This window comes from Melospiza melodia, chromosome 1 (assembly GCF_035770615.1).
Source record: "Melospiza melodia melodia isolate bMelMel2 chromosome 1, bMelMel2.pri, whole genome shotgun sequence".
In the NCBI taxonomy this organism is placed as follows: domain Eukaryota; kingdom Metazoa; phylum Chordata; class Aves; order Passeriformes; family Passerellidae; genus Melospiza; species Melospiza melodia.
In genome coordinates, this window is record NC_086194.1 from 44,671,244 (window position 1) to 44,696,756 (window position 25,513).

The 25,513-nt window shown below is 40.4% G+C and overlaps 2 protein-coding genes across 9 annotated transcripts in view; both read right to left on the minus strand.

Annotated features, from left to right (window-relative positions):
- Positions 1 to 375: 375 nt before the first annotated feature.
- LOC134418143 (C-C chemokine receptor type 5-like) lies at positions 376 to 11,981 on the minus strand. Of its 6 annotated transcripts, none has more exons than XM_063155974.1 (4): positions 11,906 to 11,981; positions 7,377 to 7,476; positions 6,750 to 6,809; positions 376 to 3,762 (listed from the first exon to the last, which is right to left on the minus strand). In XM_063155974.1, the coding sequence occupies exons 3-4, from the start codon at positions 6,784 to 6,786 to the stop codon at positions 2,681 to 2,683; spliced, it is 1,119 nt and encodes a 372-aa protein (XP_063012044.1). In that variant the 5' UTR covers positions 6,787 to 6,809; positions 7,377 to 7,476; positions 11,906 to 11,981; the 3' UTR covers positions 376 to 2,680. The 6 variants fall into 6 exon arrangements, with proteins under 6 accessions (XP_063012044.1, XP_063012035.1, XP_063012027.1 ...); XM_063155965.1 differs by lacking the exon at positions 11,906 to 11,981 and adding an exon at positions 7,864 to 8,022; XM_063155957.1 differs by lacking the exon at positions 11,906 to 11,981 and adding an exon at positions 7,864 to 8,022 and having other exon boundaries at positions 7,377 to 7,677.
- Positions 11,982 to 13,461: 1,480 nt separating this feature from the next.
- LOC134418159 (C-C chemokine receptor type 5-like) overlaps positions 13,462 to 25,513 on the minus strand; it is a 37,107-nt gene continuing 25,055 nt past the window's right edge. The window contains exons 1-4 of one of the 3 annotated variants that reach the window (XM_063156017.1): positions 22,623 to 22,669; positions 19,837 to 19,996; positions 17,011 to 17,163; positions 13,462 to 16,377 (exon numbers count right to left, since the gene is read on the minus strand). In XM_063156017.1, coding sequence (XP_063012087.1) covers positions 15,296 to 16,366 — 1,071 coding nt within the window. In that variant the 5' untranslated portion in view covers positions 16,367 to 16,377; positions 17,011 to 17,163; positions 19,837 to 19,996; positions 22,623 to 22,669 and the 3' untranslated portion in view covers positions 13,462 to 15,295. Of the gene's footprint in view, positions 16,378 to 17,010; positions 17,164 to 19,836; positions 19,997 to 22,622; positions 22,670 to 25,513 lie in introns of those variants that run through there. The other 2 variants (XM_063156028.1, XM_063156039.1) reach the window with 2 other exon arrangements.

The window sequence follows — 25,513 nt, forward strand, 5'->3', positions numbered from 1 at the left end:
CTAATAACTTAGGTCACTAAATACACTGGAATTTTTTAATGCGTTTATTTATTTTTAAAAACACTAATATAAATCATCTAGGATTGGTATGAATTGTCTGAGATACTGCTTTTCCTATTGGTAAATGTGAACAAAATCACATGTAATCACAACCCAAATAGCATGTTTATTATTAGATTATTAGTGACAAGCAGTTAAGAGCACTGGAATTATCTTGCTGGTTATTTGATTATGCTGGTTCTTAGCCCATTTGTAAAACCCCAATTTTTTTTCCCACCTGTTCTTTCAGTGTTATGAAGAGGAATTTATTTTCCTTTTTCATTCTTCCAGGCTATTCTAAAAAATTAGGGATGGAGGTGAGAAAGGATCAAGAAGTCTAACAAAAAAGTTAGCCAACTTTAATGGATGGTATAATACAAAGTATTATAACAGTTATTGGCAGAGTCCTTAACTGAGTGAGTGCACCAGCAGTGCAACCAAATACTGTGTTTTCAATTGTCTCCTTGAATGTGGATCACAGAACATTGCAGTCGCTGAAATATGACTTGTTTTCATGTGCTGAAGTGTGTTGCCTCTCCAGTGAAGTGATGGGAACTCTTGATAAGCTGCCGAAATGCTGGGCCACCGACCTCAGTTCCTCTTTCCTCTGAAGCTGCTTGTTGCTTAGAAAGATCCCTGATTAGAGGTCCATGCTGTAGAAGGATCAGGGCAGTTTTGACATGACTCTCAGAAAGCTTGTCAGTGTCCCCACGCATGTTTGATTGTTGTGCTTTGCTCCCAGAAGGCTGACAAAGAGGCATTACTGTGTATGGCATCAAAGCCCTCCAGAGAAAGTAGTTTCCTAAAGGTGTTTTTCAGACCAAGAGAAAGTTCTTGTCAAGACAGAATAAAATATAAATTTTTTTTCATAAATGTATTCTGTAAGTAAAAAAAAAAACAAAACTAACAAGCCTGACTAGAAGGCGTGTACTTCTCATTATGCTGATATATTTACCCATTTTAAAAGCATGTACTAAGTCCAGAAAGTAATTGATGCACAGGGCCTTAAAGAAGAGTATGCAGCTGAAAATCTTGTAAATGAGATCAGAAGGTTTGATATACTTCTGTTACACCTCTCATGTGGATGTAGTTCCAAAGTGGTGCTTAATATGACAAAATAAATAACACAAAACAAGTGGTTTGATAAGATTTCCCTATTTTACTTCCTGCTTTCACAAACACTTTCCACTGTAAAATTTCTTTGAGACTTCTTGAAACATTTGCTTCTTTGAAAATATTATTTTAAAGGCTGGCTAGAGAAGTTGGGAAACAGAAATTGCCCTCCTGGATAGGAACAGCAAACAAAATATTCACTTTTTTTTTCCTGCCTCCAAAGTTGTTCAATACCATATGTCTTAGGGGAAATATAAGAACTGTTAGAAGGAGAAATTGGCCCAAATTAATTAATATTGTGATTATGGTATGGTCTTAAGCAGCTGAGTAGCCAAATATTAATTTCATGTTTTCTAAGTGCTTTACACGTTCTGAGTTTTATGGAGAATCAGTCATATTTAACCACCAGTCTTACTAATTATGGAAATTTTTTTCTCTCTGTAAAACTCTCAAATGGCAAAAAAAAAAAAACCAAACATTATCACAGCCCCCCAAATGATACCAGCTTCTAAAACAAAAGAGAAATGGTCCATGCCCTTTGCCCTTGACTCTGTAGAACAGGGAATATTTTTACTTATTCAGATGTTTTGTAAACTTAAATGTTTATAACTTATCTCTAAAAACATCTGTGTCAATCCAATTCAGAAATCATTTTCACATGTGTTTCGCCACTGTTGTGGTGATAGCCATTATGTCTGCATTCATTTTTTTTTTTAAAGTTTTTCTCTTATGGAGGCTACAAAAAAGGCGAGCAAAATCACTGCACTAAAAATTAAAACACTCTTGACTCACTCTCCACTTTTGATCCAACCTGGTTAAAGCTCCATATGAAATATATTTTTTAAAATACTGTCACCACACTGATTTTCTGATCAGCTATAGGACATTAGTTTTTTAATGATAGCTCAATTATATTATCTTTTTAGCATGAGTAGCATATAAAAGAACAGATGAGTAAAAGAGACCCTTCAGAAGTATCAAACCTGAAAGTCACTTAGGTATTAGCCCCTAGCAGTTAGAACCATTATGAGAAAGATCTAAGTGGTTAGGACTCAACCATACACAAAAGAAAATATACCATGAAATATCAGAGTCCATTCTAAGTGTATAAAATTTTCTGTTCTATGCTGTATGATGGACCTTAGTAATTTAGCATTATTTACAGAGATAGACAACCAGACTAGTAAAAAATATGACTGGAACTGAGTTTAAATGAGTGAGGTATCTTGTGTGATGCACAAAGTCAAGAGATGTTTCCAAAGAACCAGTGTGACTTTATAACCTCTAGTTCCCTTCAGAAAATCTGTTAGCCTGCTAGCTCAGGCCCCCAGTCAGGTAATTTGCTGCATCTTTTTCATATATTTACAAATACTCAAGTCTGTGAGCAAATGCAAACTTTGGTAAATGTGTATTCTGTGATTATTTTTTTTTCAGCTGCCTTAGAGACAATATCCAGGAAAGATTCAGCAGGCTTTCTACATAGAATTGATCTCAATAGAGTCAATCCCATTTTTTCACTACACACAGCTCATAATGCAGCAGAGACTTCTTGTTCTCCAGTAGATTGTGTGTAGGTGGAGCTTGCTCGTTCAGCTGTGTCAGCATAGAAAACAGGACAGTATTTAGACAAGTGGACTGCAATCTGCTTTCGGAAAAAGCTGCGAAGATATTTTCTAAATTTTTCTCCAGCAAAGGCATAGATTACAGGGTTGATACAACAATGGATCATTGAGATTGTTTCTGTCACTTGGATTGCCTTGTGCAGTTGACCATTTCCTTCACAAGTAGAGATGGAAAATACACCCTGAAAATCACGCAAGAGAATGCAGATGTTGTATGGTGCCCAGAAAAAAAAGTAGATAATCATGATAATGAAAATAAGCCTGACTGCTTTATGTTTCTTCTCATTCCTACATTGCAGTAATGTCTTTATAATTCGTGTGTAGCTGCAGATCATGATTAACATCGGAATAAAAAGTCCCAGAATGTTCATATTTAAGGTGAGGAATTGCTTCCATGTATTTCTGTGCTCTGATGGATAATGAGCACTGCAAGTATAGCCTGAACTTTCCTTCTGAGTTTTGTGAAATACTACCCCAGGGACAGAAATAAGAATGGCAACAGCCCAAGTGATGACACTGGTGAGGATGCCGTAGGTGACTGTCCTGGCCTTCAAAGCAAACACCGCGTGCACTATGGCCAGGTACCTGTCCAGGGTCAGCAGGATTATGAAGAAGATGCCACTGTAGAAGCCAAGGAGGTAGACACCTGACAGAATTCGACAGAGCGCCTCCCCAAAAATCCAGTCGTGAACTGCGTAATAAGCCCAAAAGGGGAGAGAAAACACAAACAGCAGATCAGAAATTGCCAAGTTGAGCAGGTAGATGTCAGTCATACTCTTCAGCCTCTTGTATTTGACCAGGATAAGGACAACAAGCAGGTTGCCTGTCAGGCCAAATATCACCACTAAAGAATAAAGAGGTGGCAAAAATTTTGCTGCAAAGTGCTTTTCATCAGTTGCAGGGCAAGGTGTGGAATCACTGTAGTCAAATTCTGTTGTGAGTGGCCAGTCAGTGTAGTCTGTGGTTTCATTTCCCATGGTGTATTGGTCTGAAAAGGAGAAAAAAAAAAGACATTAAACTAGAGGAATTAGAGGAATCTCCAGTGAGAATGAAACATGCTGAGGTTCTCATTTGAAATTATTTCTGCTGATGAGCACGCAAGCATTACGGTGTCAAGGGAATTAAATTGCAGAGCTCCCAGGAAACTCATCCATACAGCTGTGCAGTCACACTGCTTCATGTTGGAAGTGTGCAGTGTGTCATTTCCCATGTGTGCATTGTCGTGTGCCTTTTTCCTTCTCAGTAGAGACTGTCAGCTGCCTAGCTAAGCCAGAAACAGAGGAATGGCGGATTGAATCTGAGCCATGGCTATTCTTGATTTAGGCATTCTGTGAGGGATTGGCCTTCCCTTGCTAGGAGTCAGGGCCTGGGAAGTGAGCATGCAGCAGAGCTGTGAAAGCTGTCAGGCAAATTCTGCTACACACTGGGAGCAGAGAAAGGCTGTGATTGTGATGTCAGCCCCTCCAGTCACCAAAGCCTCCCCTTTTCCCAAGACTCTGGTAGGACTGTGAGCCAGATGCAGAAGCATAGATTTGTTTAACTTGATCTCTGAAAAGCTCAGGACTACTGTCTTCTCACAGACTCCAGAAGAACACAGAAGAATTCCTGTGTGTCCCATGAGAAGCTGGGCAGAGGATTTTGTGAAGTGTCAGAGAACCAAAAGTGCTCCCTGGTCACTTGGTGAGGAAATGCAATCAATGCCTTTGGTAGCCACTCAGAGAGAGCTACTTGCTGTCTGTTTAAAGGGCTTCTCTGTCTTCCGGTGCATCATGACTGCTTTTATCAGACACTTCATGACAGACAGGTGGCTGCTCATGGCATGATGTTAGTTTTGAAATCAGCCTGTTCCTGGAAATGTCATGCCTGTTCTTAGACAAAGGCAACAGTGTCCGATGCAGAAGAGTTCAGGCAGTGCATCGGGTCCAGCTTGCTGTGTGATCCCTGAACACTCATGTCATGCACCTGTGTTCTCTCCTTTTCTGAATGCACTTTTTTCAGTGGTGTGCTCTGCCCTGTGTAATTGCAGGCATCTTCTGCAGAGACCACACTCTCGAAACCACCACTATTTCATTCAGTCTGCACTTGAGCTCTGCAAGTTTAAATGTCACTGAAGAAACTCAGCCCATGTCTGGAGTGACTGAGAGGCAGGCCCCTGCTCTGCTTTTTGGTACAAGCTCATACTGGTCCATTCTGACTTAGAGCTTGTTAAATCCCCAAAGCATCTCTTTGTGCCTGTAGATAAAACCACTCAGGAGAATAAACTATTTACTGCTGTAAAAACAAATTGCTGAAAATGCCAGTGTCCCTAATCAGTGTCCAAGTGGTTGACTTAGCTAAACCTAAGCTGAGGTCTTGGGGAAGGGGCTATTTTCTAGGTCTCTGACCTTAAAAATGAGGTTCTGCTACCAGCTCCTGACGGAGATTGTTATGCTGCACAATGCAGATATGCCTCTGCTCCAAAAGAGGAAGCTTTGTTGGAGCAAAATCTGCACCTTGTGCAAAAAGAAATGCTGCTTTTGCAAAAGGTTGTTATGCTCTTTCCCTTAGTTTTTGAGTCTGGCTACCAGCTCTGCTCCTAAGAATAATAAGAACAACAACATCTATGTTCAGACATTACTTTGGTATGTTGAGTATGGTGTAAAGTTTTCTTTTGGACAATGAGGAGTAAGAGAATATTAGCAAATTGTAATTGTTTGGGTCTCAGCTTTGCTCAGATACAATTTTTTGATGACAAAATAAGTGCTGTCGACCTCTTCAGACGGTCTTTTAGGAAACTCGGGCAATCTCTGTGAAACAGTTTTTTTCCATAGTCATACTATGTAGCTGTTACAATGCAGCAGTTATGGTTTTGTTGGTAAAGGAAGTGGCTGTGGCTCTGTCTGTTGTCAGTAAATATCTTGATTTCAAAGTAGCTAAGGGTTTATATTTCTTAAGTACTTTCAGCAACACTTTTTTTTTTAAAGTGTGTTTGGTTTAAAACATTAAATTCTTTACTTCAAAACATTATGAGACTTGGGCATTACCCAAGTAAATATTCAAGATTTCTTTCAGCTGGACTTTCTAGATCCATGTGGCATTCCCTGACAGTACATCCCTGCACAGAGCTGAGTATCCTCATTCACAATGTCAGCCATGCTGTATACTGGGATTATGGGATGAGTGCCAGACCTAGCACTCCCTGTCTTGTTCATTTTGCACCTGTGGGATGGTCATGCATAAATATGGGTATGAAAAACAACTAAGTCATAAAACCCAGAGTGGGATTTTATGAGTAGGTGATTGATAGGATTCATAGCAAAATGCTGCCTTGATATTACTGTGATAATTCTTTTTGTGACAGACCTTTCTTCCCATTAACTGCTATCTCAATGCCTTCTCTCTTTTTCCTCTGCCTTCCTGGAATGACTACCACATCTTCCCTGCATCTTTTCTCCTTCCTTACAACCCTCTTTGCATGCTTAAGCTATGGCTTCCCCTTTGAGCAGTTGCTTCTGATAACCAAGCCCCATTCCTTCAGCCCTTTGCTTCACAAGTCTCTCTGCAAAAATTTACTACTCTGAATTGAGTATAGTATCAAGCACATGGTGACAATGGAGACTAAAAATACTAATTTGGAATCCAGAAAAAATAACTATAAGCAGGTTTGTGCTTTAGCCTATAATCTTGATGTTTTAGGAGACACTGTTGGCTACTGGTTGGAACATTTCATTGGGTTAATCAGTGCACTAACTAGAGTAGGTTGTTCACCTAACTGGTGGGATCTGGGCTTATGTTTCCTGATCATTAAAAAAACCCTGAAAGGTAGTCAACAAAGATCTCTGAAGAAAAGATATTAAAAAAAAAAACCCTTCAATATAATTTTGAGTACAGTTTATATAAATGCAATATTTCCAGAAACTTGCAATCTGCTATACAAATTCTGTTTCTCTGCTTGAGAAGAGTAGCAGTCGTGCATATTTTAAAAGAAAGGCTCACCATAGAAAAGATGAGTAAACTCGTGTCCCTGTTTCATGCTGAGTTTCAGGTCACAGCTTTCTGTGTTTTAAAAGGCAAAGATTTTATTAAAGTGACTTTCAGTTCATTTGCATAGTCCCATAAAATGGTAATAATTTTAAAGCTGTGGCAAATGGAGGTAAAGTGCTAAGTGTAAAGTCCTGCATGTAAACAGGATCCCATGAATCAGTGTCTAAAACACAACACTAGTTTTTCTGTAGTCATCCTATGAGAAGCATAAGTACTCTTAAATAACTCAACATTCAAACTGTTTTGTTTTGAAGTAACAGTTTTAAAATCAATATTTCTATCATTGCACATAATTTTCAGAGACAAAATCAGGGAGGCATACTCCATTATGTTTCTTACTCAGATCAATCACTAGAGATTTATTTCTTTCCCTACCTGGATGCTCGGCTCAAGTCTTCTAGTGATTTTGTCCTTTAAAAATAGTGTATTTAATTTAACATATATAATGCATTTTGCCAGCGTGCTTTTTAAAGATGAGTACACTGGCATGATTCCACTAGTATGTTTCACTTCAGACATCATACTACCTATGTAGCTACTAAATGTAAAAAAAAAATAAAAGAGGCAAAGATGACTTACCATGTATCTTGTGGTGCAGGTGATGTCTTGTATTATTACAACATGAGTAATGCTAAAATGACTTGTCCGTCACAAAAAAGAAGGTCAAAAACACGTCTTCCTGTGTGAAGAAGGATGTATCAGTTTGAAAACTTCAAGCAAAAATATCTATTCTCATGTAAAAAAAAATGAAGGAGCAGTTCTCTGGTTCTCTTTTTTCTAAAAATGGGTCATCAGATGTTACTTGTCTAACTCTTGAGGCGTGCAGATATGTTGAAATTCTAGAGGATCCTCCTAGGAGTTGAAGTTTCACAACCCAGCACTATAGTTTTAGAAAAAGGGTTTATAGAATTATTTTATCTTTTAGCTAACCTGTTTGAATCAAGAACAATTTACATGCGGTTCAGCCCTTTACATTTTTAAGTTGTTACGTTTCTTTTATGTTTTTTCTGTCCTTTAAGAAAATGTGAAACCTCTGAATAAAGTTTATGCGTCTATTCAGAATTACCTGCACTTTCTGTTGTCTTGCTCTGAGTTGCAGTCCTTATATTTCAGAATAGTTGATCAATCCTATTTTTCTTTCACCTTGTCTTCTGGACTATGTTTTTTATTTTAATCCCTCTCATAAGCCTATAACTTAGTCTGTGTAGTGAACTAAAAGCTAAAGTCTGATCTAAGAACTAAGAACTAAAGTCTGATCTTTTAAATCATCACTGTTACTTATGTTTTGGAATTAAACTTTAGAAAAGCCTGATAAAATCTGATCTCTTATCAATTTCCTTCCTTGAAGCTGAGTCCTCTGGCTTTTAAACTGAAACTGCACTGTGAGCAGGTTTCTAGATCCTTCCTGGACATCAAAGAAATGACAAAGGATGTAGGAAAAATACAGAAAGCAAGAAAGGGAATGGTGCCTGACCAAATGTCAGAGAACCCTTTAGAGAGAACCCCTGAGAAGATACCTGGTGAAGTACCACTCCCTGCCTCACATTGACATCTCTTGGTAGGGTTCTGGAGGATCTCATCCCATCAGTGAAGGCTATAGAGGGATCCCTTTTCTGCATTGACTCTTGGTATCCTTAAAAGATTTTAAAACAAAAGCACAAAGATACCTTTATTTGAATGCTGCCATTCCTTAATGGAAGTCAAGGGAATCACAACTTCTGAGTTATCCCTCAGATCTGTGGGGAGACAGTAAAGAGTGAAAAGCTCACTCTCTTTTCCCTTGTCAACCCTTCTTTGCACGAGGACTAATCTTTATTCCATAGTACAAATCAATTTTTCTCTTCCTTTCCTAATCAGCTGTTCCAATGAGCTCTTTAAAGGCTGGAGTCTCAGGATAAAAATTAAAGCCCCCTGAAGGGTATTCTAAGGGTATGTTCACCCCACCATGGTTGATGGACTGACTTTATTAGACCGCCTACACAGTCAGTGGAAATAGCTGCTTCTAATACTGTTTCCACTACACCTAAATAAAGTTCCAATTACTGCCTAACTTTCCTGGATAAAAAATTCTGCTTTCATACTGAATGCTTATCATTCTGAAACAAGGTATTGTGTCAAATTACTTTTTCAATATATGATTTCTAAACAATCTACATACTAAAATTAATACATATTTTAATTATCTCTTCATGAAGATTGCATTGATTCCTGTATGTTACTTAACTACTGGAGACTCTAAACCCTTTCATAATTTCACATCACAGGAGCAGAGGAAACAGTCTTAAACCTGTTGCTGGACTTGCCTGTTTTTTATCAAGCTTTTTAATTCTAAAATATGCTCCTGCAAAACTTGTCTACAGCATTTTGACTAACAATAACAAGATCAACTACCGCTACTGCTTTAAAATAAGACCTGTGGTAGGCTGGTCTTCAGAAAAAAGTCCCTTGTTCCTATGGATTCATTGGCTTTATTAATGTGTTTGATTTTGTTGATTATTGGTTTTAGCTCCCATAGCTCAGTCTGGTCAGCAAGCGCAGTGTGGCACGTTATTTACTGATGAAGAGTATTGCACACCAACAGGGGGCCTCTGCCACTCACGGTTGTTAACAGCTGAATAAGGGGAATGCACTTGGTCTGCTCACCAGCTGCCTCTTACAGCTGGATGAGAAAATCTCCAGAGTGTGAACTGCTGAGGTACTTGGCAGCCCAAGTCCTGTGTTGTGTGGCTTTACTGCCAGCACCTGCAGGATATCTACAATTAGCTCTACCCCAGCTGCAGATAAGCAGAGCTGCTGGGAGGCCAGATTTGGTCAGGTCTTGCATGAGGCTGTGGGCAAGCCCAATCCCCTTGTGCAGTTTGTGGGGCATTGGGTGATGTGCTGTTCATCAATGCTGTTAGGACAAGATCTTTCCTGCAGGAATTGGTCTCCCACCTAGTCTGAAACTTTAATGCACTAATCTGGGACTGATCATCTTAATGCTCTCTCACTTTCTCTTCTCTGCATCTGTCAGTCTCTCCTATCCAATGTTTGATTGTATGATTCATTTTTACAGCACTCAGCCCACCACACTGAAGCATCAGTGTCTGAGTGATATGGCACTCCCAGAGGAGATGCTGTAATTCATGTGAGACTTACACTGGTACCAGACTGGCTACTAGGACTGCCAAAACCTCACGTACCACTGTGATACACAAGTGTCAGCGAGTATAATGATGGGTACAGAGACTTGAAAATTCAACTTACAGTTTCCATTCAAGTTATTGCAAACTTGCAGCACCTGAAGAAGAAAGGCTGGGCGGAAGAAGGAATCCTGGGGCAGAATGACAAATGCCTTTCTTAGGTATACACAGTGTGATAGAGCACAGCAGTCTTCTTAAAAGTCTGTCGCTACAGCAAAGATTAATCCTTTTCATCTGGAGAAGAGGTCAAATGAAGACAACAGAACATGAACTAGATGAATCTTGTTACTTGTTCTGTTTACAACATCTGTGTCCAAACTAAGTTAGTATTGGCATGTATTTTCTTTCATCAGTGGCAAATGTCATTGTCTTGAAGAGGCTAAATAAAAACATCCAGTTCAAACTACTTTATTGCTTAGGCTATTTTTTCTTATCAGCCTTCTCTTTCAGGCTTTCAATTCTGGTGACTCATCATTTGAGCCACCATCACAATCACACCCAATCTTAACATCTGTGAAATGTATTCTTTTGAGGAGAACAGGGGGAAAGCACGATGTACCACACCCTAAGATTTCTATCGTAGAGACTAGTGAAAAAAACACAAAACACTTCACAAATAGGTGTAAAAGAAGATAGGTAACAAAACCAAACGCTGGAAGACACAAGCATTTCTAAAGCTGATGAACATTTCTACACATTGCTCTTTATTGTCAATAACATCAAAGGCTGGGGGCTCTTTCACCTATTATTTTTATGCTCTTTCTTTCTTCATTGTAAATCTGTCACATATGTCATTATACATCCTATCTCTTATTGCAGCACATCCTATCTCTTATTGTCATTATATGATTTTTGTTTTGGCTTTCTCCAAGCTGCTCTTACTGAACAATGTTTCCTTATGCAGCAAGGAAGAGAACGTTGCTTCCTTCTACTATTTTTATCCATGTTTGTGATGTATGCTCTACCAATTTGTAGGCAAAGGGTTGTCATTATACATTAGATTTTACTTTTGGGCCACAATTATGCATTTCACAAAATTTAATCTCTCAGAATCTAATTTTTACACAGGCCTTCAATTCACACACTTTGGGGTTTTTTTCAGGTACATTAATAGTACATAAATTCTAGGTCTAGAGTTTGGTGTTTTGGGGCTATCTTGTCCATGCATGGGGTATGCTCCTCCTGTGTACTTGTAAATCCTGGACCTTTTATCAAGGAGGCTGGGAAAATCAGACACCAAATTTCTTCCCAGTGAAAACTAGGTCACACAAAGGGTGAACAGAGTCTGTTTGATGAGAAAGTATATGCCAGTAAGGCAATAAAGTAGCTTGAGAGAGTTAAAAATTCACTGTAGTGCAGAATAAATTAAAGAACTTAGGAAAAGTGAAGGAGAAACCAAACATGCAGGAACCAAAATCTAAAACCTGAGAAGTAAGAACAGGAGAACACTATAAGTTAAGCTACAAATAAAATGAAACTTTTGATAAAGCCAAAGAAGTTTGCTTAGTCATTAACAGAGTTAAATACCTGCCTATGACTATGATTGCCTCTTACTCACAAAACCCCCTTCTTCAAAGGGCACGCAGGGTGAAGGAAGTGTGCACTCCCTTAAATGGAGATCAGAGAATGCAAAGCCAAGGACTTCAGCTTTAGGTTGGTACATATGTGGGAAATGTCAATCTTTTATTGTTCAAAGTGTATAAAAATGATCACCTGGCATTTTGAAGGTGTGCTAGCTTTGCAGATTCGTGACCTAGCACCCATCTCTGCCCAGATATAAAAGAAAAAAAATATCTCAACTGCATGTGTGAATCGGCTTCTTGCATATCAGGTGAAAGAATCCATGCTCAGGACAATGCCAGCCCCTAAAAACCAGAAAGTACTTTCAAGAGTCAAAGGTTAGATATAGTCTGTAATTGTCCATACCTTATATTAGTGTCCCTGCAAGCTATGTCCAGATGGCTCTTTTGCTTCCATCTATTTGGTTTGCATTCCATTCAAAAAGTCTGCTATCAGGATAGGTTGTGTTGTATGGGTAGCATCCTACTGGCACAACCCTGTAGACAGTTCTGGAGAGCTGAGCATCACTTGGAGGCTTGTGCAGTTTTGCATATTGGCAAAACTGTGTTTCTAAAAATGCTGCCCTCCTCTCTCTGAGTGCTGGGGTCCCACCTTCCCAGCATCAGTCATTCCAGACTTCAAACATTCAAACCAACATTGCTCTCGCTGTCACCAGACGTACAAAACATCTTGGCAGTGACACAAACTACAACATCCTTTTTTTAAATCCTTCTATTCAATTTTTTTCAATAAAATACAGCTCCTAGTAGGGAAGTGTCACCAAAATATGGGTACAAAGCATATTGCACCCTTTTGTTCTGGCCTGGTTGGTATAGATATTCTAAATACACCAGAATTTTCCCTCTGTTAGCTTAATTTTTTTATTACTTTATTAAGGAGTGTTGCTTCTGAGGCCCCAGTGACCACACTAAACACTTCCTAGTGAAGGGCAGTAGGCATCAGCAGTTGAAAACAGCAGCAAAATTAAATTTCAAAATGAGCAGTATCTGACTGCTGTGCTGTTTAACCTGCTCAGTGTCATGTTATTCTCCTAGCACTTTCCTTGTTTCTAATTAACTGCAACAAGATACCATGTAAATTTGTTCTTATATTCTTTTATTTATTTATCCCTCCTGTAATTTTCAGTGGAAGGACAGATGTTTATTTTGGAGTTTCATAACTGTAAGTTGCAAAGCTGCAATGAAGAATCAAGGATTATCTTGCTTAGGCACATAACAACAGCATAATGTTTTAGTTTATTTGTGCTCCTACAGCACAAAATAGAAGATTGAAATTAGATTAAAAAAAAAGAAAAAGAGGAGTGGGGAGTGGTTATAAAATTTTGCTTATCCTGTGGTGGATAGATAAGAACAGTGTGCAGGGGAGAGAAGGAGATGTGGATCATAGGCTAAACAAAAGGAATGGGCACAATGAAGCAGGGAGAATGGCAGGGTGAAGCAGAAGCACATTTTGATACTGAACTTTGAGGGCTTAATTTCCTTACACATAAAACTTGGGACAAGAGGCACACTGCTTATCTGGGATCAGTCTATATGGTGCAAGGAGATCTATAAAATTATAGATGCAGAGAATCTATGGAGAATTCTGGTTTTATCCCAATGTTAATTTAGCGACATCTTTTATTGCCACTCTTTCTCTGTTTATAACACACACAAACCTCTTTCTCCAAATCTCACTAATTTAAAATCTGTGGCCCCAGACTTTTTCCAAAGCTATTGTATGTTCCTCTTCTGAAGTTTGATGATGGATAAAAGCTGGGCCAGCTGCAAAATCTTCTCGACTTCTGTGTTTCCTTGGTTTGCAGTGTGGTATTGCAAGTGCCCATTTGTCTTTTTCTCATCTCCACTCTGAGATCAGAGCCAACATCCTTTTGCTTACAGAAGAGAACAAGTATACACAGATTTCCAGACACTGATTTTATTAATTACACTGCATTAACATGAAAACAGGAAGAAATTTAATTCCAATAAGAGAAGGATTTACAGTTAAACACAGCAGTAGAAATATCACTGTTACAGTCGGATTTGTATTGCACTGAACTAATTTATGCTTTAAAATGAAAAAGGTGCTTTCACATTGTTTCAGTAAAGAAAGCAGGGAAGAAAGAAAAACTACTATTTTTACACCAGAAAGTTTACTGTGAGGATAGTTTGGTCTTTGTGTAGTCTATCTGTGGCTATTAACCTCACAAGGATACAATAGCTGATGGGATAAAAGCTAACAAATAGAAGCAGTGCCCAGGCATTTTAAGGCAATAGCAAGAAGAGTATTTGCACCACCTAGATAAAGGCATCTGATAGCCAAATTAAGAGGCTGACATTTTCAGGTTCCTTCCACAGTTGGACAGGTAATCTTCCCCTGAGACTAAATCCCATGACTGCTTCTGGCTCAGGGACTTCTTATTCTCTACTGACCACTGAGGGACCTTGAAGAGATTTGCTGTTAATTCAGGCATCTACATCACATGCCTGACCTTAAGTAGCATGGAATTCCCTCTGGTGTCCTTGCTGGAGGTTAGTTGAACCTGCCCCTCCAGAATTCCATGAGCAAGTCCTTGCACGCATGAGCTGTGCCCTTCCAAAGAAAAGGGGAAAAAACCAGAAGGCCAGCTCACTTGCGTAAGGAGTGCACACCTGCACTTCTTTACAGTTTGAAGTAGGAAATTGTGTACTATGCTCCTTCTTCCTCTTCTTTGCTAACTCCGTGTCCATAGAATTCCTTTCTTTTACAGGGAAACTCTCAATGGTGGAATAAATATATGGCCAATGTACACCAGAAGGCCAAGGGTCTGGAGTCTTCAATCAGCATGCAGGTCTCATTGAGGCACCAGTTGGCAAGAGGCACTCTTCTCCTGGGAAGGCAGGAAGATATGCCTTGTCTGGAAGTGGCTGATTTTGCAGTTCCAAGGCCACTGTCTTCCTAGAAGTGTATCCCAAAAGTCAAAGTTGCTGTGCATGTGAAGAGCATGTTTTTCCCATGCAGGAGCCTAACCTGAGCACCAGTGTCACGTGTTGCTGTGCCAACTCTTCTTCTGCACATGATTTACCTGTCCAGAACTAGGGAGGCCTGCTCTCAGTACTGTGCTCACATCCTTCAGAGGGTCCTGATATTTTGCTCATACAGAAACTTGCATTTCACATACCAAGGTAATTTTCATTCAGGTCTTGCAGATCTTTGCTGAAGGGGCCTTATTGGTTTAGTTTAGTTTTGTTTTATTTTTTTCTTGGAGGGATATGACTTGTCAGAAGCAAGCTCACACTTTTTAGGAGTGCATGATTGTCTTGTTGTATAGTCAGCAAACTTGATGTGTGTAGTTGCTTGAAGAATTGCACCCACAAAAATCACAATGTTGCTGATTAAAACCACTCTTTGGAAAAAAGCAACTGAATGATTATATGGCAGACATAAAATTAAAAAGCAAAAACCAAAATGCTATAACTTAGTAATAGCTCTTAAAGGATTACGTTTAAAAATGACCGCACTATTGGCAGAACAAAAAAATTATTGAGTTAAATGGTCCCACTAGGATCTTGTGATCTTATTACCCCTTAGACTTGTCAATATTGTAGTCCCCTCTCAATAAACCTCAGTGGATAGATTTTTGTAAAAAAGCACCATCATATTTGTCTGGGCCCTACTTAAATCTTGATGTGACCCAGGATGCCTTAAGGATGTGCCACTCCTTAAGGCAAAGCAAGTGATGCAAAATTTATTAACTAATGTTCTGATGTATTTTTACAGTCCAGTAGAGATGTCGTGCTCCGCAGTGGATTGTGTGAATGTGGAACTGGCTCTTTCCAACTTTTCACGATACAGACTTGGACATTTTTTGCAGAGGTGAGGTGCAACTTGCTTTCGGAAAAAGATATAAAGATATGCCCTAAATTTTTCTCCAACAAATACATAGATCACAGGATTAATGCAACAGTGGATCATTGAGATTGTTTCTGTAACTTGAATTGCTTTCTCCAGCTGACTTTGAAGTTCACAAGTTGGGATGAAAAGTGGATTTTGAAATGCATGCAAAAAAGAACAAATATGGAATGGTGTCCAGAAGATGAAGTAAAAAATCATGATTACAAAAATAAGTCTGACCGCCTTCTGTTTTTTCTCATTCTTGGATCTCAACAATGTTTTTAGAATTTGTGAGTAACTGAAAATCATAATGAGCATTGGAACAATAAGTCCCAGGATGTTCATCTTTAGAATAAAAGAGTACTTCCAATTTATTATGGAATCACTTGGATAATGAGCACTGCATGTATAGCCTATACTTTCCTTTTGAGTTTTCTGAAATAGTACCCCAGGGACAGAAGCCAAAACAGCAACTGCCCAGGTGACAACACTGGTGAGGATGCCGTAGGTAACTGTCCTGGCCTTCAAAGCAAACACCGCGTGCACTATGGCCAGGTACCTGTCCAGGGTCAGCAGGATTATGAAGAAGATGCCACTGTAGAAGCCAAGGAGGTAGACACCTGACAGAATTCGACAGAGCGCCTCCCCAAAAATCCAGTCGTGAACTGCATAATAAGCCCAAAAGGGGAGAGAAAACACAAACAGCAGATCAGAAATTGCCAAATTGAGCAGGTAGATGTCAGTCATACTCTTCAGCCTCTTGTATTTGACCAGGATAAGGACAACAAGCAGGTTGCCTGTCAGGCCAAATATCACCACTAAAGAATAAAGAGGTGGCAAAAATTTTGCTGCAAAGTGCTTTTCCTCAGTTCCCATGCATGGTGCCGAATCGCCATAGTCTATTTCTGTTGTCACTGACCAGTCGATGTGGTCTGTGGTTTCATTTCCCATGGTGTATTGGTCTGGAAAGGAATAAAAGACCATTAAACTAGAAGAATCTCCAAGTTTAGCAGTGAAGAGAATGAAACATGGTGATCTTCTCATCTGAAATGAGTTTTGCTGATGAGCACACAAGCATTATGATGTCAAGGTGTGAAAGAGAATGAAATTGCAGAGCTCCCAGGAAACCCATCTATACATCTGGGGAATCACACTGTTGCATGTTGGAAGTGTGTCATTTCCCATGTGTACACTGTCATGTGCATTTTTCCTCCTCAGTAGAGCCTGTCAGTTGCCTGACCCAGAGGGAGAGGATGGATGAATTTATGAGTTGTGGGTAGTTTGGGGCTCTTGTGCTCATCAGCGGCTTTCCAGAGGAGTGTAGAAAGCCAGGAAGGCAAGGAGAGCACTGTGCCTGGCCTGCAGAGCATCGTCCTGCTTCTCATTGGGATCTGGCTACCTGCTCATCATGCTGGTCCATCCTGTAGCCCTCACCCATGGAGGACCAGGCATTGCTCAGGTGTAAATGGTGCCTGCAAAGGCACTGTGAAATGGATGAAAAACAGCTGACTTCAAGCACTTCCTCAGGTTGCTTCAAGTGACATTTTGGGAGCCTTAATGCCTGTGGGAAGTAGGACAGTATTAAACATACCTACCTGTGCTATTGTGGGTGTTGAAGAGTGGAAAGTTGGCAGTGTTGATCTGGGTTAAAATGGCAAACACTGGGTCTTTTACAGAGCCTAGGGCAGGTGTAGGCAGTGGAAGTGTGCTGGTTTCAGGTACCTCTGGAATGAAATTGGTTCATGGTCCTGTGGAGAGAACAGACAAAGACCTTAGCAAACAATGCAAAAGAGTTTCCATTGGAATGGCCTCTAATACCTGTTTCTGGTGTGGCATCTTCCTGTTTGCTGAAAGGCCTCTCCACTGCTGTTTGGGGATGTAAGGAGTTTTGATTCCTTGTTTCAGTAGTTGTTTACAGCCTTATTCAGGAGCTGCAAAGTTCAGATTGGTAGAGTGTCTTGGAGGGGGCACAAAGGCAAAAGGCAGCGATATGGCTGTGGCTAAGAGTGTGCACTACAGTTGTTCTTGTTCTTGTGATGTTGTTCTTCACCCTTTGTCAGTCAGTGTTTCCAGTAAGACAACAATGAGGAAGTGCAAGGGTTGTGCAAACCCTCTGTCCCTTCTGTTTTGATTTTGGGATGGTTGGAGGGACTGGACTTCCCCTATAAGAACAGATCTGGGTGTCAGCCCCTACAGCTGCCAAAGCCTCCCCTTTTCCCATGACTCTGGTAGGACTGTGAGCCAGATGCAGAAGCATAGATTTGTTTAACTTGATCTCTGAAAAGCTCAGGACTACTGTTTTCTCATAGACCCCAGAGAACACAGAAGAATTCCTGTGTGACCCATGAGAAGCTGGGCAGAGGATTTTGTGAAGTGTCAGAGGGACCAAAAGTGCTCTCTGCTCACTTAGTGAGGAAATGCAATCAATGCCTTTGGTAGCCACTCAGAGAGAGCTACTTGCTGTCTGTTTAAAGGGCTGCTCTGTCTTCCTGTGCATCATGACTGCTTTGATCAGACACTTCATGACAGACAGGTACCTCTAAGATCATTGAGTCCAGCCATTAACTTAACACTGTTAAGTCCACCAGTGAATCATGTCCCTAAGTGTCACATCTACACAGCTTTTAAATATCTCCAAGGATGGTGACTCAACCACTTCTCCAGGCAACCTGTTCCAGAGCTTGATATCCCTTTCAGTGAAGAATTTTTTCCTAATATTTGATCTAAACCTGCCTTGGTGCACTTAGCCTTGTAGAATCTTTGTATCTGTATAAAAAGAAAGTAACTTTTATTTTCTTCAAAGTTTGGAATTTATTTTGAGTAGTAACACCAGCAGGAAATAATTGTGGGAGCAACAAAACTGAAGTTTGACTCCCTACAGATTTGTCTTCTTTGCTATCCAAGCCTTGTGTCCTGTGAAGGGTTGAGCCCAGCCAGCAACTAAGGCCCCATCTGGTCAACCCACTCACTTCCACACAGCAGGATCAGAAGTGCTGAAGAAAAGAAACTTTCAGGTTGAGAAAAAGCTGAATATAGAATTCACAGAATCACAGAAATTCTAGGTTGGAAGAGACCTTTAAGATCATTGAGTCCAACCCATGTTCTAACATCTCAACTAGATCATGGCACCAAGTGCCACATCCAGTCTTTTTTAAACTCTTCGAGGGATGGTGACTCTACCACCTCCCTTGGTAGATGATTCCAGTATTTGACCACTCTTTCTGTAAAATACTTCCTCCTTAATTCTAGCCTGTATCTCCCTTGGCGCAGCTTGAGACTGTGTCCTCTTGTTCTGTCTGTTGTTGCCCGGAGAAAGAGACCGACCCCCAGCTCACCACAGCCACCCTTCAGGAAGTTGAAGAGAGTGATAAGGTCACCCCTGAGTCTCCTTTTCTCCAGGCTGTACAACCCCAGCTCCCTCAGTCGTTCGCAAGAGGTAATAAATACAAAGAGGAGTGCTTGCCATGTTCAACAAGCAGGCAGATGCAGTCCTTGAGCAATGGAAAAAACTCCCCTCTGCTCCTAGTCTTATTTCTGAGTGTGATGTTGTATGGCACAGAATATCCTTTTGGTCACTTTGGGTCACCTGTCTCAACTGTGCTCACAAACCTAAAAGACATCACCATAAGGGCTGCTGGGAAGAAAAGTAAGTCCATCCCAGTCAGACCAAGCTCACCTTCCCATCATCACATATCAGCTCTTGCCCTGTACAATTGACGCTGACCCTGGCTAGAAAGACAGACTGTGCTGAGGTTGTTTTATTCACTGGCTCTGACCTGGTAGGAAATCTCACCGTATTTGTATGGTCCTCCTTTTCAAAACAAGTAAAAAATTTTACAAATATTTTCTGAGATGCTTTTTAAAAAATGCTTCTCTTTTGCACACAAGCAGTGTTAATCACAAAGAACTCTAGAAAACTGACTTGAATAAAAAACTCTATTACTGGTTGCACTTGATTTTAATTTTTTCATTTATCTCTAACCATATTTCCCATTTTCATTTTTGTGCAGAGAGAAGCATCTTCTGCAGAAATTGTAGCCCTTGACATGATGTCTGGTTTTGGCTCCTAGATTATCTAGATGTCTTCAGAAATAAGTGTGCTACAGCAAAGAGATCTCCAGGTTTATCTCTGCTGTTCTGCTGTTCAAACATAATTGGAGCAATTCTGATTTGAGAACTTGTATTTACTTATTTTATCTCCTTTTTTTTTTCTGTCCAAAACTACACATGAATATTCAGAAAGTCCTAATTATTTGAATTTTCTGTACTGCATGTGCCCATCAGTGCCCCCTGTTCTGACCACAATCCCACTGTTTCTGCATGAAGAGAGTAATTTTGTTTGCTAACAGAAATTCTGAATGATTTTTGCAAAAGTAGGCAACATGCCAAGGTTAACGTAGACATATAAGAGGAGAACTTACTAATTTATCATGTCTTTAACCATGTAAGAGTATCTAAACACATGAACAGTCCAATAAGAGGCTGCAGCTGTTTCCCCTTGGAGGACTGGTTGTGTTCTGAGTTGCCAAAGAAGCTGGATACAGAGAGGTTTAGCCAAGTATTGTGCCAAATACCAGGACCCTGGAAAAAAAAATTCATGCAAAGAACATTGAGTTACATCTTAGATGGGATAAAATTTGGTTCGCTGAACACTTGTAAATTTGTGAGCCCAAATAAATGTAATTTCATTTCTCTAAGTTTTAACAAAGCTGCACTTATGGCAACATCAGAGATTCTTGTAATGAAGGTGCAGCCCTGAACTCTTTCCAGATTTCTGTATTTTGGCTGCTTTGGGAGGAGCCTCATTAGCTCTTGAGCATTAGCTGCTATCTACAGTGTCACTTTAGCTAGAAGATGTCTAGGTGTTGGCAGGACTATCAGACATGATGTTGTCATGTCATTCAAGCAAAGCAGCTCCTGAGTTGCTGCAGTGACTTATTCAGGGGTGACATTTGTCACAGCCCAATGAGTCTGCTGTGGTCTAGAGGGGATTTGGACAAAGCTTCCCCTCAGAAACCAGAACTCGTAGTAACTACAAGTTACAAGAGCATCTGTGCATGAATGGAGCTCCTTATCTCAAAACCAAATGACCTTCCCAAAATTCCCTTCACCTTTTTTCAATTTAAGAAAAGATTTCTCTTTAGAAACGTATGAGCAGGTAACACAGTGCTACTGCCCTCACCCTCACTCTCCTTCTTTCACAAATGCCAGCATGTGGCACACAGAAAAAGAAATTGCTCAATGACTTGTAGTCAGCTTAAAAGTATGTGTCAGCAGCATCTAGGGCATTTTTGAAGAGAGAGAAGTGCAACATAACACTGAGTAATACTGAAACTTAAATAACAAAAAATAATACCACATATTCTCGTAGCAGGCTCTGCAAGAGGGTACCCAGTGTTTCCTGCCCTACCTCTTTAACTTTGCCTTTGACTTTCTAGGAGGAGCAAAAGTGCAGAGAAATCTATGCACAAACACCTGCACTTGCTTGGAGAGCAAGCATAAAAGTAAGAACTTTTCCTGAGTTACCAGGAAAGATGAATGAAAAGATGGAAATGTAAACTAAATATTCTGTGTAAGACTCTAAACTGATAGTTTCCCTCAAAAACAACTTTTCATGTGGTAGTGACCACAGGATTTCTTTCAGGATTTGACTGGGTAAAGAGCCCCTTCCAAAATTAAACTTTGCCTGGGAAACCTCTTCCTCTTTTCTAACAGCTGAGCATTAGAAGCATTCAGAATTACTTGCCTCCTAACTGATGGGTTTTTTCTACCCTGCAAAACTTTGAAAGTAAAATATATTCTGGGCTGAAAAGAGCAGGCTTAATTCTCTGTGAGCCCTCAGGATCTGATTGTTTACATTCTCCAACAAAAACAGAAAGACAGTCTGGCAAAAATTCTGAGCTTTTCTGCAGTTAAATAGAGTCAGTCTCAGGCCTCAAGACAAAAGAAGGAGGATGCGTTCTTACCTAAACAAATGTGCAGTAAAAGAATATCATAAGCACTGAAAATTAGCAATCTGAGAAAGAGAAATTTGAGACATAGATTAAGTATCTTCCTCCAAATCATGAGTAAATGAGTATATAGGCTCTTCTCTTGTGTAAGCTAACTTCTGTGCTAGTATGTCTGTTAGGGGTTTTTTTGCTCTGATGTGGTTTGGGGGTTTTTCAGTATCTGATAAAACATTGAATTTGGAGTAGTTCAGGCAGCAGTTGCAGTCACAACCATTCTGAGGATGAACTCAAGTACAAAATGGAAAGCTAATAGCTTGGAGTGGAGGTTGCCAGCATATGCCATAGGATCATGTGATGTCCTGTTACTGCTCCAAGGGTCTCTACACTGAAAGATTCAAGCCCCCTGCTTTGTTGCTGCCAGCTGTTCCAGACAAATGACAGTGCAATTCTCCCAAGAATGTAAAAAAAAAAAAAAAAAGAAAAAGAATTTGTAAGCTGTTGTAGTTTTGTAGTTTTTTTTTTTTTTTTTTTGCTCATATACAAGCAGAGGAGCTCACCTTTTCTTGTGTGTGAGTAGAAAAATTCCAGGGTAGTACTGATGATTTTTATTAATGTAAACCCTCATTAACAAAAATTGCCATCTGGATATAAAACTGATACCTCGTTGGGATGTAGCTGAGGTATGGAGTAAAGACTTTCTAATGTGGTGACTCAGAGACATCACATTAAAAAGAGGACACAGTCACAATATCTCTTTAAAAAAATTATAATGAAATAACACTTTTAACAGATTAAATGTTTGAATAATACAGAGAAACCATGTGATAGGATAGGATAGGGATGGAGAACACCTGCCAACTGCATCTGACAGAGCAAGATGTGATTTGGATATGGAGCATTTAAGTTAAACATGAAGGATTTAAACTCTGACCAATTTTTATCCTTAGCAGAATGCAACTTCAAGCTATCAGTCTCCTGGAACTGCTTCAAAACCAAGATCCAATACGTTTCTGGTACAAAAACAGATTATCATTTTCTACACCAATTGTCCAGTTGAATTCTCTGCTTTCACATTTAGCTTTATCCCAAGCTCTAAGCTAGTTACAAGACCCAATTTTTCCCAAATATATTATCTCTGCTTCAATGTCAGCTCTACTGCCACAGTCATTAGGCACAGTGACTCCCCACCCAGAGAATTAATCTTAAACATACATACATTTAGATGGAAAGATAAGGGAAAAAAATCAGCTACTCACTGTTCCATCAAGCTGGTCTAACTGTGGGTGCTTCTTCTTTGTGAACGAACATTTATCTGAAAATAGGAAATAGCACTTCCTGTGACACATTGCAAAAGGGGGGCAAGTTTCTTCTCCCCTGAAAAAGCTTGGTTTCCAGGATGAGGTCAAAACTGGTGGATGAAGACTTTATGGGTGCCAGTTTATTCTGCTCCGGCTGGAACTACTCCATCTCTACAAGGTTAAGACTGGCTGGTTCAATAAAATCCCATTCTCAGGTCAATAAGTATTTCTACCTGCTCTGGAAACTTCTAATCTCAATTTACTCTTTTCCAGTTTGAATCCATTGCACTTCATGCTGTCACCCCATGCCCTTGTAAAAGGTCCTTCTCCTTTCTTGGAGGCTCCCTTCAGACACTGGAAGTCCACAATTAAATCACCCTGAAGTCTTCTCTTTTTCAGGCTGAACAAACCAAATTTCCTCAGACTTTTCTCACAGGAAAAGTCCTCCATCCTTCTAGTTGTCTTGGTGGTCTCCTCTGGACTTGCTCCAACAGTTTGATACCCTTCCCATGCTGGGGACCCCAGACCGGGACGCAGCACTTCAGGTGGGGTCTCAGCAGACCAGAGCAGAGGGGCAGAATTCCTTCCCTTGCCCTGCTGGCCACGCTGCTCTGGATGCAGCCCAGGATGCATTTGGCTTTCTGGGCAGTTGGGCTGGGTCATGTCCAGCTTCTTATCCATGAGCTGCCCAGGGATTCTCCCCAGGGCTGTTCCCTATTAGTTCAACCCCAAGCCTGTGCTGATACTGGGGATTGCCCTAACCCAGGTGCAGGACCTTGCACTTGGACTTGTTAAACCTCACATCAGACTTGTCCAGCCCCCCCAGATGGCATACCATCTATCAGGTGTGTTAGCAGCCCCACTTAGCTTGGTGTCAAATTTGCTGAGGGTCCACTCAATCTCTTTGATAATAAAGATATTAAACAGCACTTGGTCCCAGTACAGACCTCAGAGGGACACCACTTGTCATTGATGTCCATTGGGACTCTGAGCCATTGACAGCTTCCCTCCAGACAGGACAGTCCAACCACTTGCTAATCTGTCTAACAATTCACCCATTGACTCCACCTCTCTCCAACTTAGAGAGAAGGATGTTGTGGGGGCTGTTCAGAAGACCAGATAAACAACATCCATAGCTCTTTCCTTGCCCACTCTTGCAGTCACTCCATCACAGGAGGGCACTGGGTGGCTCAGGCAGGACTTGTCCCTGGTGAAGCAGTGCTGGCTGTCCTGAATCAGCTCTCTGCCCTCCACGTGCCCTAGCACAGCTCCCAGGAGGATCTGTTCCATGTTCTTCCCAGGCACAGAGGTGAGGCTGACAGGTCAGTAGTTCCCAGGGCCATCCTTCCTACTCTTTTTAATGAGAGGTGCAATGTCTCCCTTTTTCCAGGAGACTGGAAAAAAAAGGTGAAAACTCCCTTTTTCACCTGGGACTCCACCTGACTGCCATGACTTTTCAAGTATCATGGAGAGGGCCTTGGCAACTACTATCAACCAATTCCCTCAGGACTCTGGGATGCATCTTACTGGGTCCCATAGATCATTGTAAAATAGGATTTATGAATAATATGACCGCTTCTCTGCTCCTTATGGAGTCTTTTTCAATTTTATAGCAAGGCTACTTATTTCAAATTGCACTCTTTTGGCAGCAGCTCTTGACCATTCTCTCTAAGACTACAGAGTGCTTACCTACAGTATTCCTGAAAATCAGTAAGACTGGCTTGTGCTACAGTTATAGCTGGATTTTTTCATTTCCTAAAAAATTTATTTCAATAAACCCAGCGATATATAACCTGATCACATGTGTTACAGGGAGTATAAAAGAGACTCATAAAGCTGTTTCAGAAAGAGTGCCTAAACACTCAGGAAGAGGGATGTGATGGCTGGAATCACATAAGGGAAGGGACTGTGTAGATTTTGCTGTAAGTGCAGTCAGAAAACCATTGAAAACTTTCAAGCCTGAGCAGAAAGTGCCTTTCCTACAGTGACACAGTGGATAACAGGGAGACCCAAGACATATTTCCATTCTATACCATCTCCCTCTCTGTTGCTGTCTGAATTTGAAATTCTTTTTTACAGCTCGGGACATGTGTTTGTACTCAATGTACAGGCTGCTAGCTCAGAAGTCTTGTTTGCATGTTTCATCTTTTATGAACTGCTATGCCTGGTAAAGAAATGAATTGGCTTTCAGAATCCAAAATCCTGCCTAAAGAACTTCATTTTCACTGCCTGGTGAAAAGGAAGGGTGTCACCTGGAGAAGGGGCTTGGCTTTTAAGGGAGAAAGTCCTTTGGAATCCACTGTCCAGGATCTTTGCGTGGGTGTAATCTTCTGGGAATAGCAGAGGTTCTTGACTAGTCCTTGATTTCTTCTCTCACTGTCTTGTGAAACTGAGGCTTCCTTCTGCCTTGCTCAGAGTCTTTCTGGAGTCACCAAACTCCAATCAGTTTTAGGAAAGATCACAGAAGAAGTCTTCCTTGGAAGACCTCTGTTCTATTTTCATAACCTGGGGGGTAAACAGCAGTTTTGAGTTTGGCATAATGGGTTTGGTGGATGCTTGTGGTGGTGAATGAATCACTCTTGACCGACCAGTGTATTTTAACTTGAAGACAAAAGCATGGTTTTGCACATATTGTTTGGAAAGAATTTTAATTCTCTGTGCTCCCAATCTAGGTGCTTAGACTGAAGACAAGTGGGCAAGTGTTTTCAGGCTGCCTGAGCCCCTGTTGCTCCAACCTTTGAAAATCAGGAATGGTCTCTTTCCAAAATGGTAATGCAAATAATCTGAAGCTCCAAAAAGGTTGAGCAAGATTAAAATACAGGAGAAAAAAAGAAGACATATTCAAAGGA

Excerpts from the sequence above, each read along its gene's own strand:
- LOC134418143 (XM_063155974.1), bottom strand. The coding sequence starts at position 6,786 with ATGAAACAGGGACACGAGTTTACTCATCTTTTCTATG. Across the intron at positions 3,763-6,749 it reads GTTTACTCATCTTTTCTATG|ACCAATACACCATGGGAAAT; the intron begins GTGAGCCTTTCT and ends TCTCCTTTTCAG.